Source organism: Phocoena sinus, chromosome 2 (genome assembly GCF_008692025.1).
Source record: "Phocoena sinus isolate mPhoSin1 chromosome 2, mPhoSin1.pri, whole genome shotgun sequence".
NCBI lineage: Eukaryota > Metazoa > Chordata > Mammalia > Artiodactyla > Phocoenidae > Phocoena > Phocoena sinus.
The window spans coordinates 112,814,129-112,831,852 of NC_045764.1; the positions used below are offsets into that span (position 1 = coordinate 112,814,129).

General features: G+C 41.1%; 1 protein-coding gene and 1 long non-coding RNA gene across 3 annotated transcripts in view; one reads left to right on the plus strand and one right to left on the minus strand.

The window, feature by feature from the left end:
• Window positions 1-17,724, plus strand: part of NPAS3 (neuronal PAS domain protein 3) — a 758,103-nt gene that overhangs the window by 685,008 nt on the left and 55,371 nt on the right. Inside the window, exon 6 of the mRNA XM_032621122.1 lies at window positions 8,051-8,169. Coding sequence (XP_032477013.1) covers window positions 8,051-8,169 — 119 coding nt within the window. The remainder of the gene's footprint in view (window positions 1-8,050; window positions 8,170-17,724) is intronic.
• Window positions 1-17,724, minus strand: part of LOC116748358 — a 251,025-nt gene that overhangs the window by 100,350 nt on the left and 132,951 nt on the right. The window lies entirely within an intron of this gene.

Consider the following 17,724-nt stretch of genomic DNA (forward strand, 5'->3'; position numbering starts at 1 on the left):
CAACATCTGTGCCTGAGATGGAGATTTGGCCAGAATGCTAAGAAAATAAACGTGGCAGTTCAACTCGATACCGGCAACCAGTTACTGCCCCATGGATAGGCTGCACCGAAGATTCATGTATATAAAATAGTATATTAAAGTAAACTTACAAAAGCAAAGAGCAATCATTGCAACCATAATTTTTTCTTCCTCTCTGGGATTCTAATTTTAAAAGCATTAAAGAAGACAGCTGCTCATGCTGTGATATGCGCTAAACAGCCTGAAGGATGGAAAAAAATATATTTGTAGCTCATAATAACTATTGACCTTTCTGATATACAATGTTCTCTGTGTTAGCTATTCGGTTCTATCAACAGTGAAGATTGAACATGACTTTTTCATAGAAAACACGGGGCTTCAAGCTGCCTTCACAAAGGTGTTTATGTATTGTTATTTTGTTTTGTACTACAAAGACTAAGTCCTGATGCCCTTTGTCTGACATCGTGTTTGTCATTAAAAAAAGAAAGAAAGAAAGGAAAGGAAGGAAGGAAATAAAAGAAGGAAACAGAAAAGGCAAAAAAGCCTCAATGTTACTGAGTATGTTTTATATGAGGAATTGGCTCGTAACCACTCTACAGTCATGATAAAAGCACTGCCACACTCGATCCCATAAGCAATATTGGTAATGGAATCCAAGCAGCATCCCGGGAGGACATGCTATATTTTTCTCCCAGAACAGATCCCTCAAGTGGCAACATTTATAGGGAGTCTCCAGTAAGATTTAAAACCGTCGCAGTATTCAGATGGCATGTTCTTTGGAGTACACAGCCTGCTGCAGAACGGGTCATGTGGGATGTCATAGACTCTCAAAGTCTATCTTTCCAATACCCAGTTTCTCCCCTTGAACTTTCCTGAAGCTTAGTAGTTGTGTATAGAAACACCCACTGGTAGCAGCTTGACTCTGACACTGTGTGTATCTCCCCCAGAGTGGTATCACCCGAACGCCAACTGTGGAGCGGCAGACGGCGGCTGAACACTCTCCTCTCCCTCAGGGGACAGCCCCCCAAGTAGCAACCCCAACCTTATGCATTGCAATTCTCATCCGAGGCAGGCAGATATTGTCGGGGAGCTTGTGCTGACAGGTGGCACGGGGTGGCAGATTATTATTTTTGCCTCTTTTTTCGGTGGATTATTTTTAATGTTATACTGAAAGAAGTTTATTACATCATTATTGAACCACAATTATTTTCACAGCTATGCTCTAGAGTTTCAGTTAATGATTCACAAGTTTCTAAACAAAGCTGAAGACTCACAACTCAGTGGGAGCAGGAATCAGCCCTAATGAGACTTCAATAAATTTGGCTTTTCCGTCATACTCCAGAGCAAGCACTGAAGCTGAGAGAGGCTGATTGCCGAGCCACAGGGTAGTGGCTGCAACTGCATTTGCCTGACATCCAAAAGGTGGTACAACCTGGGTCCACAGAGAATGCTGGGCACTGCCTCCCCGACGGTGGCTGAGGACCTCAGTGTAGCCTACTAAGGCCCATCACCCCCTTCAAAGTCACCCTGGCACATGGTCGAGGATGGTAGAGGACAGCCCAGTGGGATGGAAACCAACTCCCAAAAGACAGAGAGCAAAGTATTCTCTAATTCTGGGCAAAAGCAGGCCAATCCTCTTTTAACTACCACACCCACTAGTCCATGACTCTCAAAATAACACTTAGCAAAAAATGCTTCCTTAGAAATGAATACAAGGAGAGGACATAATGATTCCTTCTCCTCCAAAAAAGAAAAAAAAGACTTCTTGGAAAAAGATGATTGGTGTGAGAGAATGGGCAGGGGTAAAATGAATAATTCTTCTTGAAAGAATGCATCCGAATATTACTGTATTCAACATGCAAACTGAGTGCCTACTTATGTAAAACATAATCCTAGGCACTTGAGGGGAATGAGTGGGGGCTGGAGAAGAGCAGGGAATAGATACAAAAAAGATAAGCAAGACGTCAAGCCTGCCTTTCAAGATACCACAGTCTTGCAGATGACGCTATTGACAGCACCTTTTGCAAACTGCACATTTTAAAAAATCAGTTGAGCATTGAAAACACAGACCCCACTTAAAAAATCAGCACTGCCGGTAGTTTTCCTTACGTATGTGAATTCACCAGGTACTCACACTCTGGGCAAGGCATTCCTTCTGAAAATCACATGAGTTTTACCCACGTACATGGTTGTCACATATCAAAACAAGGCTATGATTTGTCCAAAAAGAGGTTCCACGTGGGTGTTATATTATCTATCTTTGCATAACAAATTACCCTCAATACTGATAGATTTTTAAAAAGCAAAGATATCTCATTCTATAGGTCAGGAATCCAGTAGCAGCTTGTCAGAGTTAGCTGTAGCTTGGGATCTCTCATGAGGTTGCCATAGAGATGTCAGTCAGAGCATAGTCATCTGAACGCTTGATTGGGGCAGGAGGGTCCACATCTAAGCTCACTCACGTGACTGAGAGTAGGAAGCCTCAGTGCCTCACTACATTAGCCTCCCCATAGGGCTGCTCAAGTGTCCTTACAATATGGCAGCTGGTTCCCATCAGAGTGAATGACCCGGGAGACAGCAACAAGGGAGCCACGCTGCCTGTTATGACCAAGTCATACACCGCCAACTCTGCCACATGGTACTTACTAGAAGTAAGTCACCAAGTCTAGCCCACACTCAAGGGGAAAGGGAGTAGGCTACACCTTTTGGGAGGAGGAGTATTGAAGAATTTGTGGCATTTTTAGATTACCACAGCTGTCATCCTGGATAAACATAAAATCCACTGGGACAATTTCCGTGAGAAAAGATTTATTTTTACCATTGGCCTACTACTGAGAAACTAAGTTGGGGAGATCTTACTACATTAATGTCAATGTTTAATGAATATTAGTTATTGAATATATTAAATATATGTAAATAATACATGTGTGTATACATACACATATATTTTATGTATATTTATTTATATATATACATATATACACACACACACGTATATGTATACACATATAAATCTTTGCTGTGGGTTTAAGGAACTATGCTATGTGCTATAGGGAATCAAAGTTAGACCTGTCTCCACCCTGCTGCCCTAGCATAAGAGATAAAATGAGAATATAAATAATGTAAGAACTGGAATATTGGACATATCATGAACTTTGGAGTCAAACAGATCATGGCTGTGTGCCCTGCCACTGACTATCTGGGAGACTTGGACAACACATATTTTTATATAATAATAAAGATTTGGTATTTTCATCTGTCAGCTTGGGCTAAGTTATGTTGCAGTAAATAAAACAATCCCCAAATTACAACAAAGATTATTTCTGTGAGGGTGGGCTAAAGAGTCTGTCCCACATTTTCCTCATTCCAAGACCTGGGCTGATGGACCAGCCACCATCTGAAATGTTGGAAGTCACCAGAGCAGAGAGAAAGAGAAAGTAGCACCTCGTGACCTGCTTTTCTCGAGAATTCCACCTGAAAGTGACACGACTTTTGCTCACATTCCACTGGCCACAGAAAGCCACATGATCAAACCTAACTTCCAAGTGGCTAAGGAAGTGCAGGAAAATTTTTGTAAGAAAAGAAATAACTTGTTACATACTTGACATATACTCATTCTCAAGTTCTAAAGTACATCAGTGTCTAACAAAGGTAACAGCATACGCCAGTGAAACAGATTGGCTTTATCAAGATAATTGCAAAATGAACCGACATCTCTTCCCTTGTCTTGTGCAAGTCATTTTGGTTGTTCCCACTTTGCACAGAATTTCTGAAAAAGGGAAGATCCATTTAGGCAATGAAGTTGTGGAAGAGTATATTTAACTTCATATCTTAATAACTTAGCCCAATGCCACTTCTCCTTTAAAAGGAAAAATACTGTGTTCACACTTGAGGAGTTTTGACTTTTCTCAAAACTTAACTTTTCTTTTCTCCCCCACCCCCATCAGGATCTGACGGCAGTTGGAGGCTCTGACACTGGGGTTGCACCACAGACATTTGGAGTGTGCTAAAAAGAAAGGCCCTCTTTATGCTTTGGCCTCATCCACTTGCAGGGACCCTGGAGAGAATCCCAGAAGTGCTCAGAATACACCTGGCCCTTGGCTTGGCCAGTGAGAGCTAGATGGTTCTCAGCCACCTACCTTCATCACCACCTCCTGCCCCTTCATAATAATAAGGAAGCAGCAACTACAGTACCAGTTAGGAAATTATAAACAGAGGTGGAATAATGCAGATATACTTTCACATTATGGTGGAATTTGCCAACATAAAAATTATTACAACTTTTGCTATGAATTGTTCTGTAAATTTCACAAAATATGCAAAAACGGACATTTCAAGAGCTGAGATTATTTAGATTTACTTAAAAGTTGAGGCCCTTGAGATTCACCAAAAGAGAGTCTATTTCTTTATCTAGCTTTCAGTTGTGTGGGTCTTGCTTTTGTTTTCTTTTTCAGCTCCTCGTTTATAATTCATAGGTCAAAACTGGCCATATCTGGGCTTTGACCACTTAATCCAGCTTTACCCATCAATTTCTCCTTTGTCTCTGGCAGCAGATATAACTTCTCTGAATCCCAAATTTCTTATGAGATTATGCAGCAATCATGGCCTGTCTCAAAAAGCTGACAGAAAAGCGTGTGATATCTAGAAAGCACTCCAATACACTATTTTGACATAGATTGGTTCCACGGTCTTAATAGAGCCCAAGTCCTAAGGATACTTTTCTCACTATTTTGTCCTCTCTTCATATCCACCCAACACACACACACACACACACACACACACACCCTTTCTCTATTCAGTGCTACAGTCATGTCGCACGTCACCAAGGCCATGCTCCCTCGGTTCTCTCCCAATAGAGCCTTCATCACAATCCGTGCTTCTCACCTGAGACACTTAGAAAGCTTCCGTTCTAAAGTGGCTACTCCTGTCACATGCAGATAATATGTCTCTTTGCATGAGAGACACCACTGTCAGAGCTGGGATAACCAGAGCATATTTGCCAGCCCTTGAGCAAACGTGGCTGTGTACGTGTGTGCTGGGAATGAGTTTGTCACGTATCCTTTGAAAGGGCCAGTGTGGCAGGTTACTTCTGTCCCTGTCCTCAGAATTAGAAGGCCGTGTGGAATTAAAGCAGAAATCTTTATCAGAAATCAAACTCTTTTCGAAGTTGCCCTCTCTCTTCTCCCTGACCACCCCGCAAATCCCCGTGCTCTTGAAAGACAGCTTGGGGACCAGTTTAGATTTTCAATCTCAGCTCCACTGGGGCAAAATCTAACCTCAGCATTCCTCTCACACCAGTTGTCCTGGGTTTAATGAACGCTGCTCCTGTATATGCTGGAGATTTAACACATGGGGCAGGGGGATGGGGGCGTTATATTCACTGCCCAGCCAGAGCAGGACGCAGCATTCGGCTCCACAGCTCATGGGGAGCTCGTGTCTCCCGTTGTGTCACCCAGCGGGAAGCACCTTTGCTGGGGTCTCTAAAGTGCCCACTAGGTGTTTACCTGTGCAGTTCCACATACTAAAAACAATAACAATTTCTAACGATGCCTGAATTATTCACAGTTACATGGTTCCTTCCTTCCTGGGTCAGGGTATCCTGGACCTCAGCCATAAAACATAGTTCGCTTTTCTGGGAAGTTGCATTTTTCCTCAGCTGTTTGCAAACACAGTCTCGCTGAACAGAGCTGAACTTGTTGAGGCTAAGTCTGTGGTTCTGTGCTGTGGATTCTGATGCCTTCACATTAGTTCAAGTCTCTGAGGACCAGGGCCAATAAATGTGAAAAGGACACTAGTAGATTGGCATACTTTTCCACTTCCACCACGATGAAAAAGTGCTATAAATTAAGTCTAACCTTAAATGTATAATCTGTCCTTGGGAGGAAGGGAAAAAAAAAAGGGATATAGCATCTTCAAGCTCTCGGCATCCCTTACGAGAAAAAATTGGTTCTAAGGGTCTCTGATCTTGTGTTTTAGTAAAATAGAACTGCACGGCTGACTGACAGTTCTGATCTAAAGCATTTACGTTTAAGTTTTGATCTCTCTGCTTTTGATTAAAACTAATGAGCTCATTTAATTCAAAATGGGAATCTCTGATAAGAGAAATAAGGTTGATGTGATTGGATTAGAGGGGCAAATTAAACTCTTAGAGCAGAAGTTTGTGCTTATATAGTGTATTAAAAAGCTGTTGGCGTATTATAACGTGTTAGATGATGAGAAAAATTTCATAGTAATTCATATTTAATCAGAAGAAATGAAAGTACTAAATATAACATGGCTCTGCTTTTCCCTCGAGTGATAAAAAGCTGTACATTGAAAATGACATCAGATCCGTGCTCCCTAAGACAAAAAAAGAAGAAAATCTTAAGAGAGACACATAAGAAGGGACACTTGTCAGTGGTTCCATCACCCCAGAAGAGAAATACTGTAAATATAGGAAAATATAGTCATATTAAGACAAGAATGATACAAGAAACGCCCTAGGCCACAAATAGCGAGGCTTCTGTTATTATAGTAGCTCGTATTTTTCTTTCATCTGAGCATCGAGTCTAATAGAAAAAATAGACATTTCTTTCCCTTAAAACTGTATGGGAGGGGCTTCCCTGGCGGCGCAGTGGTTGAGAGTCCGCCTGCCGATGTAGGGGACACGGGTTCGTGCCCCGGTCCGGAAAGATCCCACATGCCGCGGAGCGGCTGGGCCCGTGAGCCATGGCCGCTGAGCCTGCGCGTCCGGAGCCTGTGCTCGGCAACGGGAGAGGCCACAACAGTGAGAAGCCCGCGTACCGCAAAAAAAAAAAAAAAAAAGTATGGGATATGTTTCATAATTTAAAACTGAAAACCTTGTTTTGCCTATTTTTCTTTGTGCTTTAATAGCTATTTTCACCCTACTTAATTCTTAAATCTCTTTACACATATTTCTTGACCTTCATCCTAGGGGAAATTAGTGCTCTTGTAGGGCTGCTCAAAAGAAACTCAATTTTGTTGTTGGACATGTATTTTCACTTACTTTAGAATAAGAGAAACGGTAAACTACTATTTTAGAAGGGTAAAATTAGAATATTATTAGGCTTTAAACCCCCCAAATTAATTTCTTTTCAGGAAAATAAATTTATAAAACACCTTGGAAGTTTATTTTTAAAGGAAACAGATTCACGTTGCCCTCTGGCCCGTTTGCATAAAGGTGGTTTTAGATCAGCAAGGCTGCAAAATACCATTTTAAGTCAAAACATATTCTGCTTAGTCTAAATACATGTAAAGGGAAAGAGTAACTATCTTGCTTAAGGGAAGCAACTATGGTTTTCTCATATCGGAAGCAAAGAAGTAAAAACATAGAGGCTGTTTTTTATTCTGATGAGGGTAGGGGACAAGCTGCCACTAGTGACAAGAAGAGAAGGTTGACACTGGGAGTACTTTTTGATTCTGTCTGTATATCCCATTCTCAGCCCTCTACCTCGAGTCAATCGAGAAGACTTCATGCCTCTTATTCCCCATAGTGAAGGAAACTGACTCAGAAGGGCAAGGACACGGGCCAGGGTATGGCTGCCCAATATTGATGGTGCCATGGTTCTCAGAAGTCCCCAGTAGGCAACTGATCCAAGAAGGTATTTGCAGGGAGAACAAAAAGCAAGTCATCCTTACTTACATCAGAAGCATCTCTGCCCGAGTCTTGGTTCATCCCGTAAATCTCTGGGGTCCTTGTTTTTTGTGACTGCTCTCTCCATGTGCACCAGACAAGCCTCAGGATGTGCTACAGTTACTTACTTACTATCAGACCCCACTTGGGGAGCTGCTGGAACTTAAAAGGCCTGAAAAGCCCTTGCTAGAAACTGGAAAGGAGTTTCTTCAGACACATTAATTTTTCTTTTATATTTTCTGCAAAGTAAACATTTTCTAAATGAGGTAAATTGATTACTACACTCTTAGCACCCATCAGTCATTTATTTTTAGTGAACTCAAGGATCGTACCTGAGCAGTAGCTGAGAGGGGCTGTGTAGAGATCTAAATCATGTGTATGTATTTTTGTATTCTTCAGTGGAATCAACCAGCCCCAGCCTGCTAACCACTGACAACACTCTTGAGCGTTCGTTTTTCATCCGAATGAAATCTACGCTGACCAAGCGCGGCGTGCACATCAAATCATCAGGATATAAGGTAAGCTGGGCTCCAGCAGGGGAAAGACTTCTGTCTCGGGTCAATCCTAGGTCACTTGCATTGGGTTTTCCAGCTGCTTTGGGTCCGTATAATCAATACATGTGACCTGGAGCAGCCCACAGGGTTCTTAGTTATCGTCCTGTCTCAAGTCAGGGGATTCATTACACCCCTCATTTCTCACTTCAGACAGTGCTGGTGCCCTAAACGCCTCAGCGAGTGTCTTTCCTTAAAACACATGTTAATAATACATCGAGTGCTTCAGCACATGCTAGAAATTCACTTTGATGGAGAAGGTAAGCCAAATTCACATCAGCCCTTAAGATGACCATTCTAGAACTACTACTATAAGAATTCTACTTCTCCCACCTCCCCCTTCCAATCCCCCCTTTCTCTTTAGAGAAAGACTGTCCATTTTAATAACAGCTTGGCCACCAAGATTCATACATGTAGATAAAAAAATCAGGCTGGACATCAGAAATCCTAATTTTGAAATCACAGTAACTGAACATTCAGTCACACCTTAGCATAGACAGAACACTCCACATACAGAAAATATGTTCCGCACAACAGCAAAGACCAAGTCCAGAGTCATAATCTACATTATTACCATTCTAAGGTTAAGGATATAAAAGCTTTCTAATCTCGGGAAATTCCAACGTTTCAGTTACTATAGCAACATAAATTAAGACCTATGAAATTCATGAAATGCCTTTGGCAACCCGAATCTTATCAGTTTTACAACACACTAACCAATCTTTCAAACAATATTTATTATATGAGGAGGGCAAACAGATGGAATGCACTGTCGCTGTGGCCGGCATGACCTTTCCCCACTGGGGAGTCTAGAGCTTCCAGTAGCCCAGTTCTTGTGGGACAATGCCATAACCTTGTCAGGGATGGTAACAGTCATTTTCATCAGGCTTTAAAAACCTTACATAAGTCATCAGGAGGCTAGCAGCTGCAGAAAAGTTAGAATCAGGCATTTTCTTTGACATTAATTCTTCTGTAAAAAGGAAGGTTGTGGTAAAGCAGGTCCTTCTAAGGATGACTTTTAGCTGAGCTGTCCTACAGCCCAAAGGGCACATGTGGAACACCCGTAACCTTTAACAGGGTTCAAAGCAAGGGAGAGGGCCCCCGGGCAGCGCCCTGTGCAGTAGCTCCCCCTACAGAGGGATTTGTTGGCCTGTTACGAAGGGATATGTCGGAGGACGGAAAACAGACTATCTTTAGGGCCATCATGTATTCTTCTGCCTCACGGAAACACTGCACATTTATTAGTTGTTAACTGTGTAGCCTTAGCCAGTTTGGAATTCTATAAGCAAACTATAGGTGTAGCGATTATTGCCATTTTAATGCCAGAAAGATGCATTCTTGGCCTTCCAGCTTTTCTGTCAGCATTTGTTCTTCACCTTTCCTGGATTTTCCTGGTCTGTAGCAGGCACATCCCAGAAGGGAAGAAGGGTGGAAGAGGTGAGGTATATTTTGAAAAAGCAATATCTAGTGTAATTCAATATCATTAGATAACTTAATTTTTTGAAAACCAACAAAAAATTATTATTACTTTCATACAACAAACTAGAGATTGTAAAGCTCTGCAACATTTTATTTGCCCAAAAGTGGGAGGTATGGTTAAAAAAAAAATCATAATAACAACAATATAGAGAAATAGTTTGAGTTTCAGTCTAGGCAAGAGACTAAGTGGCTTGGGTTCTGTTGGTTCTGTCATTCGGGCAGCTCAGTCAAGCTGTTTGGCTACATGATCTGAAATTGGAGAAGCTAATTTCTTAAATATTGACAGAACATTCATTCATTATTTTGACAAATGTTTATTGAACTCCTAATGTGGAGCTTGTTCAAGATCCTAAACTCATCTTTGAACACCAAAAAGTCCCTGCCAACTGCTAACGAACAGGGGGAAAAGAGACCGTAATAAGTGAATAAATGAAGAAGGTGATTTCAGAGAGCGACGAAGGCTAAAACAGCAGCAGCTAACATTTGTGTTCACCACAATATGCTGAGCGTGGGACAGCTTATGCGTGTTAGCCCTCGTGACAATACAGGAGGAAAGCGTTTTCATTGTTTCCATTTTACAGAAGAAGAAACTAAGGCTGGAGAGGTTAATTACCCACCCAAGTTCACACACTGAAGGGACGGAGCTGGGGTTTGAACTCGGGGAGTCTGGCTCCATGTCCCCTGCACTTAACCACTAGGCCACACTATTAGGCAGAGTGAAGCAAGGTAATGTGAGGGAGTGGCTGGTGGGGACCACTTTAGACAGGGTCACAGAAGGTCTCCCTGAGGAGGTGATATGTCACCTATGGGAGGTGAATGAAAAGGGACCTCCATGAAAAAATAAATGGAAGAAGAGTGTTTCTGGAGCTCCTCTGGTTTAGGATTAAGACACCCTGCTCTACGAAGGGAAACAAAATATTAAAAAGCATAACCTCGAACATCCAGGATTAGAAGAGATTTAGAAGCTGTTCCGGTTGCCATCAAATTATATAATGTTAAAGTGAGCAGACTCCTCTGACAGTACCTCTTTCTCAAGATATCCTGAAAGTCTCCACCCAATGCTTACTTTCCTCCCCAGAACTGCTAACATGAGAGTTGATTCATCCACTGTTCCCCCAATAAGATGAATCATTCAACAGACCCAGCTCTCCCCTCCACCTCCACAGTGAACTTCCCTCATTAATTAACCTTGTCTGGAAGTTAGTGGAAGAGCTGATGAGAAGCCGTGACATGACACAGCTGAATAACATCCCTATTTATCTGTTCATTCTCAGTAAATAAATCTAACAGCTTATAAAACATTCAAATAAAACTGGTAATCACCCCACCACCACACAGTGAACACAAATAAAAAGAAACAGAGATGATAATTTCTCCATACTCCCAATATCCTCCCTAATTTATTACCACTGTTTGCTTCTTTCCTTTCCCTTAGTTAAAGATTCAAGATGTTAAGCCTTGCTCAGTGCATGTCACTATATTTCTCTCCATTTTTTCTGTGTCCTTGGCACATGGGCTGTTCTCACTTTCTCCATCACTTTTCAGTGTTATCGTTGTTGTCACTGACAGTAATAATAGTAGCAGAAGTACCACTTACTGAACATTGGAAGGCACCGAACCGCTTTATACTTATTTTGTCTAATCCCCACAACTTTATATAAAAACTTCCTCTGTGCCGGGCATTGTTCAAGCTTTACGTTCTATTATTATGCCCATTTTGCAGGTGGTGAAACTGAGGCTTTCAAAGTTTCAATACTTTGCCTGTATTCATTCTTACAGCTCTTATGTAGCTACTGAGGAGCCAGGATTGATCCAGGCATTTAGGTTCCAGAGTCTGCCCTGTTCACTCCTCTGCTTCAATGCTTAATGGATTAAGTCCAGAGAAGCACTCAGCACAAACTGGACCTCAGCAAAGGAAAAATTAATCTAAGTTTTTAAAAGAAAATCCTCTTGTCTGATTAAGACCTTCCCTTGGTGGCTCAGCATATTCCACAGCACTAGTGTACAGAGATTTACCTTCCTTTCTAGGGTATATGATACCCACTCAGATAACCCAGGACCAAGAATTCTAGCCAAAGAAGTGCCAGTCTGGATCTGCTAATTCAGGTAGAGAGTAGGATATAAATTGGCGTTGCTTCCACACCCCAGGCCTCAGGAAAGTCACCCTCCCTCCTCCGATGAAGTTTCCCAGCTGTGAGCTGACATTCCTTGTCTCTGTCCCCATTTGCTTTGAAATCCCCAGTGGTGCATTAGCTCGACCAGCCACTTTTTAAGCCTCAGGGGGCTTCCTTTGTTGTTTAGGTCTCATTGCTGGCCACATATCTTAACATAACAGGGCTCTTCCTTTCAGTTGCACCGCATCAATATTCTGCCTTCTCGATTAGGTCTAGGTCTGGGGGAACTTCTTAGGTATAGCACAGGGGACAAAAGGAGATAATGTAGTCAGGGAAATTAGAGAAGGAAAGACTTATAGGGTCGCCTCCTTACCTCTTGTCTTTGGAGGATAGTTTCCTTCGGGGTGGTACTGTCCATTTTATAACCTATTCTTAAATGCCCACCGGCACCACTGTGGTCTCTAGAGCATTTATCCACACACATGGTGATGTCCTACCTCTCAAGGTACGGTAGAACATCCTCGACTGGGGAACACAGACAGAGAGAGAATCTCTGTTATGTTTATACAGTGCTGAGAATGACTCCTTGAAAATCCTCAAGTTCCGGGAGTTCCTGCTCTGACACGTACAAACAGATTACTAAGGGAGGATGGGGGAGCTCCAGATACTTAAAAATAAACAGTCCCCCATCTGGGATGATTTGGCTATGGATTTGCCTGTAGCTACGTGCTGAGCTAAATGATTTCTGAAATCTATCCAACCTCCTCATGGTATAAAGAGTCCAAGTATAAATAATAATAGAGAAAATACTGTGTAGGTCTGCTAGTTTGTTCAGGCTGCTGACATAATTCAGCTTTAAGAATCTCTGTCGTCAGAAAGAGAAAGACAAATACCGTATGCTAACACATATATATGGAATTTAAGGAAAAATAAATATCATGAAGAACCTAGGGGTAAGACAGGAATAAAGACACAGACCTACTAGAGAACGGACTTGAGGATATGGGGGGGGAGAAGGGTGAGCTGTGACAAAGCGAGAGAGAGGCATGGACATATACACACTACCAAATGTAAGGTAGATAGCTAGTGGGAAGCAGCCGCATAGCACAGGGAGATCAGCTCGGTGCTCTGTGACCACCTAGAGGGGTGGGATAGGGAGGGTGGGAGGGAGGGAGATGCAAGAGGGAAGAGATATGGGAACATATGTATATGTATAACTGATTCACTTTGTTATAAAGCAGAAACTAACACACCATTGTAAAGCAATTATACCCCAATCAAGATGTTAAAAAAAAAAAAAAAGAATCTCTGTCGATATCCAAACATGAGGTAACAAAAGCAAAAATTTAGAGGGTGCTAATTAGCTAAAGGCAATTCTTTTGTCTTTTCTAAGCCCACAAACGTGAACATCTTTTAAATCTTCTCTTGTTCATTTTTTTCAATTCATGGTTGTATCCATTCTGTAGAGTAAGGCACTTCCATAATTTTAACAGTGAGTTGTTTTCTTTGGGGTGTCATAGATGCCTTTAAGGATTTGATGAAATCTGTAGCACCTCTCCCAAGGTAAATGCATTTTCCATCAGGAAGTTCTTGAATCCCTGAAGTGTATCCAGTGATTTCAGGTTACAAAACCCTATTTAATATGATGATATCTTTGGTACTTATTAAGAAATCAAGTTAGTGCATCTTCCAGAATTTATTTCACCAATATCACAGTAGTCCTTTCTTTCCTCCACATTTCTCCCTCCCTTTTGCCCATTTAGTGTTAATAATACATATTGAAGTCCTGTGACAAAAGACATCAACTCCTAGCTTACAAAAGGACAAAGTGAAGATTTACGTTTTGATCCCCACGCGCACATAATCTTCTGAAAAAGTATTTCCCAGAAGATATTTTTCATAAAAATAATACCGACTATTAAAAGATTTTATCTGTGGTTGAGAATTATTTTCTGTGGCACATGGTCCTCCTTTGTTTCCTGGTCGCGTCACTAGGATTTCCAATGTCAAAATCACAGCTAGGTCAATTTTAGAGTTGAAGGCTTTTCATATGCAGACGTGTTCCTGATTGTGTATACTGACAAGACTCACGATGATAGCAGACTAGAAGGGAATTACTACTGTTTCAACCATCTGGGATTTTAGTTCTTGGTTTAATTCTTATTAAACCAAGTCTATAATACTAAGATATCAACCCCTCCCTCTTGATCACCTGCCACTTTACTGTGCTGCCAGAGTTGGCTGAATCCACCTGTTTCTATTGCCATTCCTCCAGTTTAATGCCTTTTTCTGGATCTGTTGTGAGAAATTCCCAAATTACCTCCCAGCAGGTTTACTTCACTCTACCGTGAATTCTGCTCCATTGGAATAGCTTCCCAAAGTCTCAGTGATCATTTACTTCTCTGCTCCTGAGTCTTCAATGGTTCACAGTGCCAACATATGCAAGAATTTGGTCCTTGGCTACCACCATCTCCATCATCCTTTTTTTGGAACTCTTTAGTACTGATGCTCTAATAAAATCAGTCCAATCATCTTTCCTGAAATACATCTGCATACTCACACTGCTGTGCTTTTGGCCATGATATTTTTTTTCCTAAAACGCCTTTCTGCCACACTTCCACATAGAAAACTCTTACTCAGCCAGTATGGCACCACTCAAATATCACTTCTTTTTGCATCTTCCCCAATGCACCTGTCCCTTCTCCTCAGTGCTAAAATAGCATTTTTAGTTTTTACTTAAGCCCTCTGTGCCTTGCTTTTCTCACCTGTAAGATAAAACTATTATTAGTATGTAACCCAAAGAATCTTTCTACAGATCAAATGAGATAACACAGTCTAGCTATTTTCTCTCCATTTTATGAAGCACTTTTATAGAACCTCATATGAGCCTCCCAATAATTCTTTTAGGTAATTGTCTCTGTTTCCAATCTTGAAGATGGGTACAACTGAGCCACAGAAGTATGAGTTGACTTGTCTAAAGTCACATAAATGGTGAACGGCAAAACTGAGAGAAATATCCACATCCTCCAATTTCAAATTCCTTCTTCTTTCCCATATACTACATTGGATACTGGGTGCTTTCTGATTCTGCTTTCTTCCCTCAGCACCTAGCATATAGTATGCTGCATGTAGCTGCCATTCAGTAAATGTTAATTGAATTGAATTGAATTTCATGCCGTCTCTTTTTCTGAGGTAAGAGTGAAAATGTTGACAGTACTGAGCCCTATAACATACCACTACAGAACCTGCTAACTGACATCAGTGTCTTTTGGATGTGACCACTGGAGCAGCTAGGCACCCAGATGACTCCACCATGATCTGGCTCCCATATTCCTCCATCTTGCCTGCTACAATATCGTTACTCTGTACCAGTGCACCTTATGAAAATGAGAATATATCACATCTACAGCATTCCCTTGAGCCATCAGTTGAGAATTCCTTTCAGAAAACAAAAAAACAGAGTCATCTTAGCATCACTTATTCATCAGGATTTCATATTGGCATCTGGTGATCACCACTTTATTTCTATTAAATCACCTTTCAAGACTTTTTTTCTGGATATGAACATTTTGAGGCTCTGTATCTCTGAAAACTAGAGCAATATTCAATAATATCCTGCGTTCTGGCACAACTCCGTGATTTGTTAAAGACTGCTAAAAATATGTGAAGTGTTGTTATGGGGAGGCTGGTTCTTTCTTTGCCCAAGAGGGTAACTGTATGCAGTGAGTTTTAATTGTACCAGGAGAAGTTTAGTTTGGAGCTATGACCAGCACTAATGTAGGGGCGAATGGGGAGGTGGTCCTTCTCTGGAGATTTCTAAGAGCATACACGAAACTCATCACTTAGGAGTCTTTCCTCATAGACAAGTGTGGACAGATTAGATGCCATCCGGATGTTTCTCCAGTCTGAGATTGAGAAATGTTCCAGGTGTCCGGACATATCAATGCTTCTCCTGAAGCCTTTGCTTCAGCTTTGTGTTGTCTTGAAATGACGACTATGGTATTCCAAGCTTCACAAAATGTAACTGTCTTGTCAAATCAATAGATGAATTTTCAGAGAAGACCAAAAATTCTGTCAACCCATTCAGGCTCTCTAAGACTACACATATATTGCCTTTCAATCCTCAACCCGGACAACCAGAATAAATTGAAGGAGTAAAAAACTTCCAGGGTAGAACTTACAGGCAGAGGTTATCCTGATGAAAAATGCAAATAGAGGAGAGAACCAATAAAATCAAGTTTTTAAAATCCTATTATCTCCTTTTAGTCCCTGCTCACCTCTGCACAATTGTCCATTACAACATGGTTTCCAGTGTCATCTTAAATATAATTGACATTGTTTCTGATCTTAAAGAATTCATTTCCCATTACCAAGACATGACCGTAGTTCTAGCTTGGGATATGTCATTTCTGCCGGGACTAATCAGATAGCTATTCTACCAACTAGAGGCATAATCACTAGCCGTTCTGTGAAGTGTCTGTAAACTCTATGTCAGTAACTGCCACCCAAGTATGTTGCTAACTGGCAGGTACTTCATTTTCCGTTGTACAGATTTTAGAAAGCAGGTAGACAAACAAGAGCATCCCATCTTTGACTAATTCTAGATCTTTTCAGTTTGGTTTTCTGAGTCTTTGCTAGCTAAGAATAATGAAAATGATGATCGCTTTGAAAATGACATCAATGATGCAAAAATTAACAAACCTTTCTGTATATACAGTCATTTAACTAATGAATACCCTTCCAAAATTATCATCATGTCTCTGTAAGTATATTCTCAATCTAACAGATTTTAAAATATCATCTATTATGAGACTTTGGTCAATTAAAAAGATTTTTAAAAGAAGGAATAAACAGACTTAAGAACAAAAAGTAAACATAAGCACAGTCCCTCGCTTTTTCAAGCTCAGCACTCTTGGATGTGCCGAGATGCCCCAACAATAGCTACAGAGGTCCACAGTTTCCATTTCCCTAAAGCAATCTCTTGATCCAGTGGTCCGAAGTAGCAGTTACCTAACTCTTTACAGAGTTCAAGGGCTTCCAGCTATGATACCTTGTCTGACCCTCATTACCTCAAAACTATCTCACTGAAGAGTGATGAACCACATAGGCTGTGACATCAAACAGCCCAAAATTTGGACTTGGTCCTGCCTTTCCTGACTCAATGATTTTAAGTATATTGTTTAACCTCTTTAAGCATCTATTTCCTCTCCTGTAAAGTGAGAGTACCAATAGAACCTCCTTCATAAGACTGTTGTGAAATAAAGTGGGTAGTGCACATACAGTCAGTTCTACCACAACGCCTGGTCCATGGTGAGCACACAATACATGTTCATATGTGAAGTTTCATGTTTATGGAACTCGTATTATGAGTTTGATAAAGGTTGATCTAGACAGTCCAAAACCTTAACTTCCACACCTCTGCATATGCACCTATAACTATGGAAAAGTAGTAATTCATCAATAATATTTCTGATTGTCTCCTGGAAGTTACGTGTGCTCTAGAATAATAAATGATTTCTTCTAAATATAGAAGATGCATCTATTTCTGGGAAACTTCTCCCTGCTCAAGCGTCCTGAATACGGATTTGATTAGAAGACACAAAATGTAACTGAAATACGTCATCTGCCCCTTTAACAAAAGAAACACAGACCAAATGGTTTTCTTTGGAATTTGATTTAGCATCATGGCAAGACTAATATAGCCCTTTAATGTAAGAAATGAAGTAGGGGCAGGGCCAACTTGTAGTTGTTGATCTCTGGAATAAATGGAGCTTCTAGGTTCCTATAAGCCCACAAGTCTCCACAGTTTGCTTAAAGCATCTACATACACACAAACTGAACCCCCTGAGGAAGGCAGACCACCACTGTGGCTTGAGCCCAGCTTTATCTCAGGAGTACCGTACATGACATTCCAGAGAAGATTTGGTAG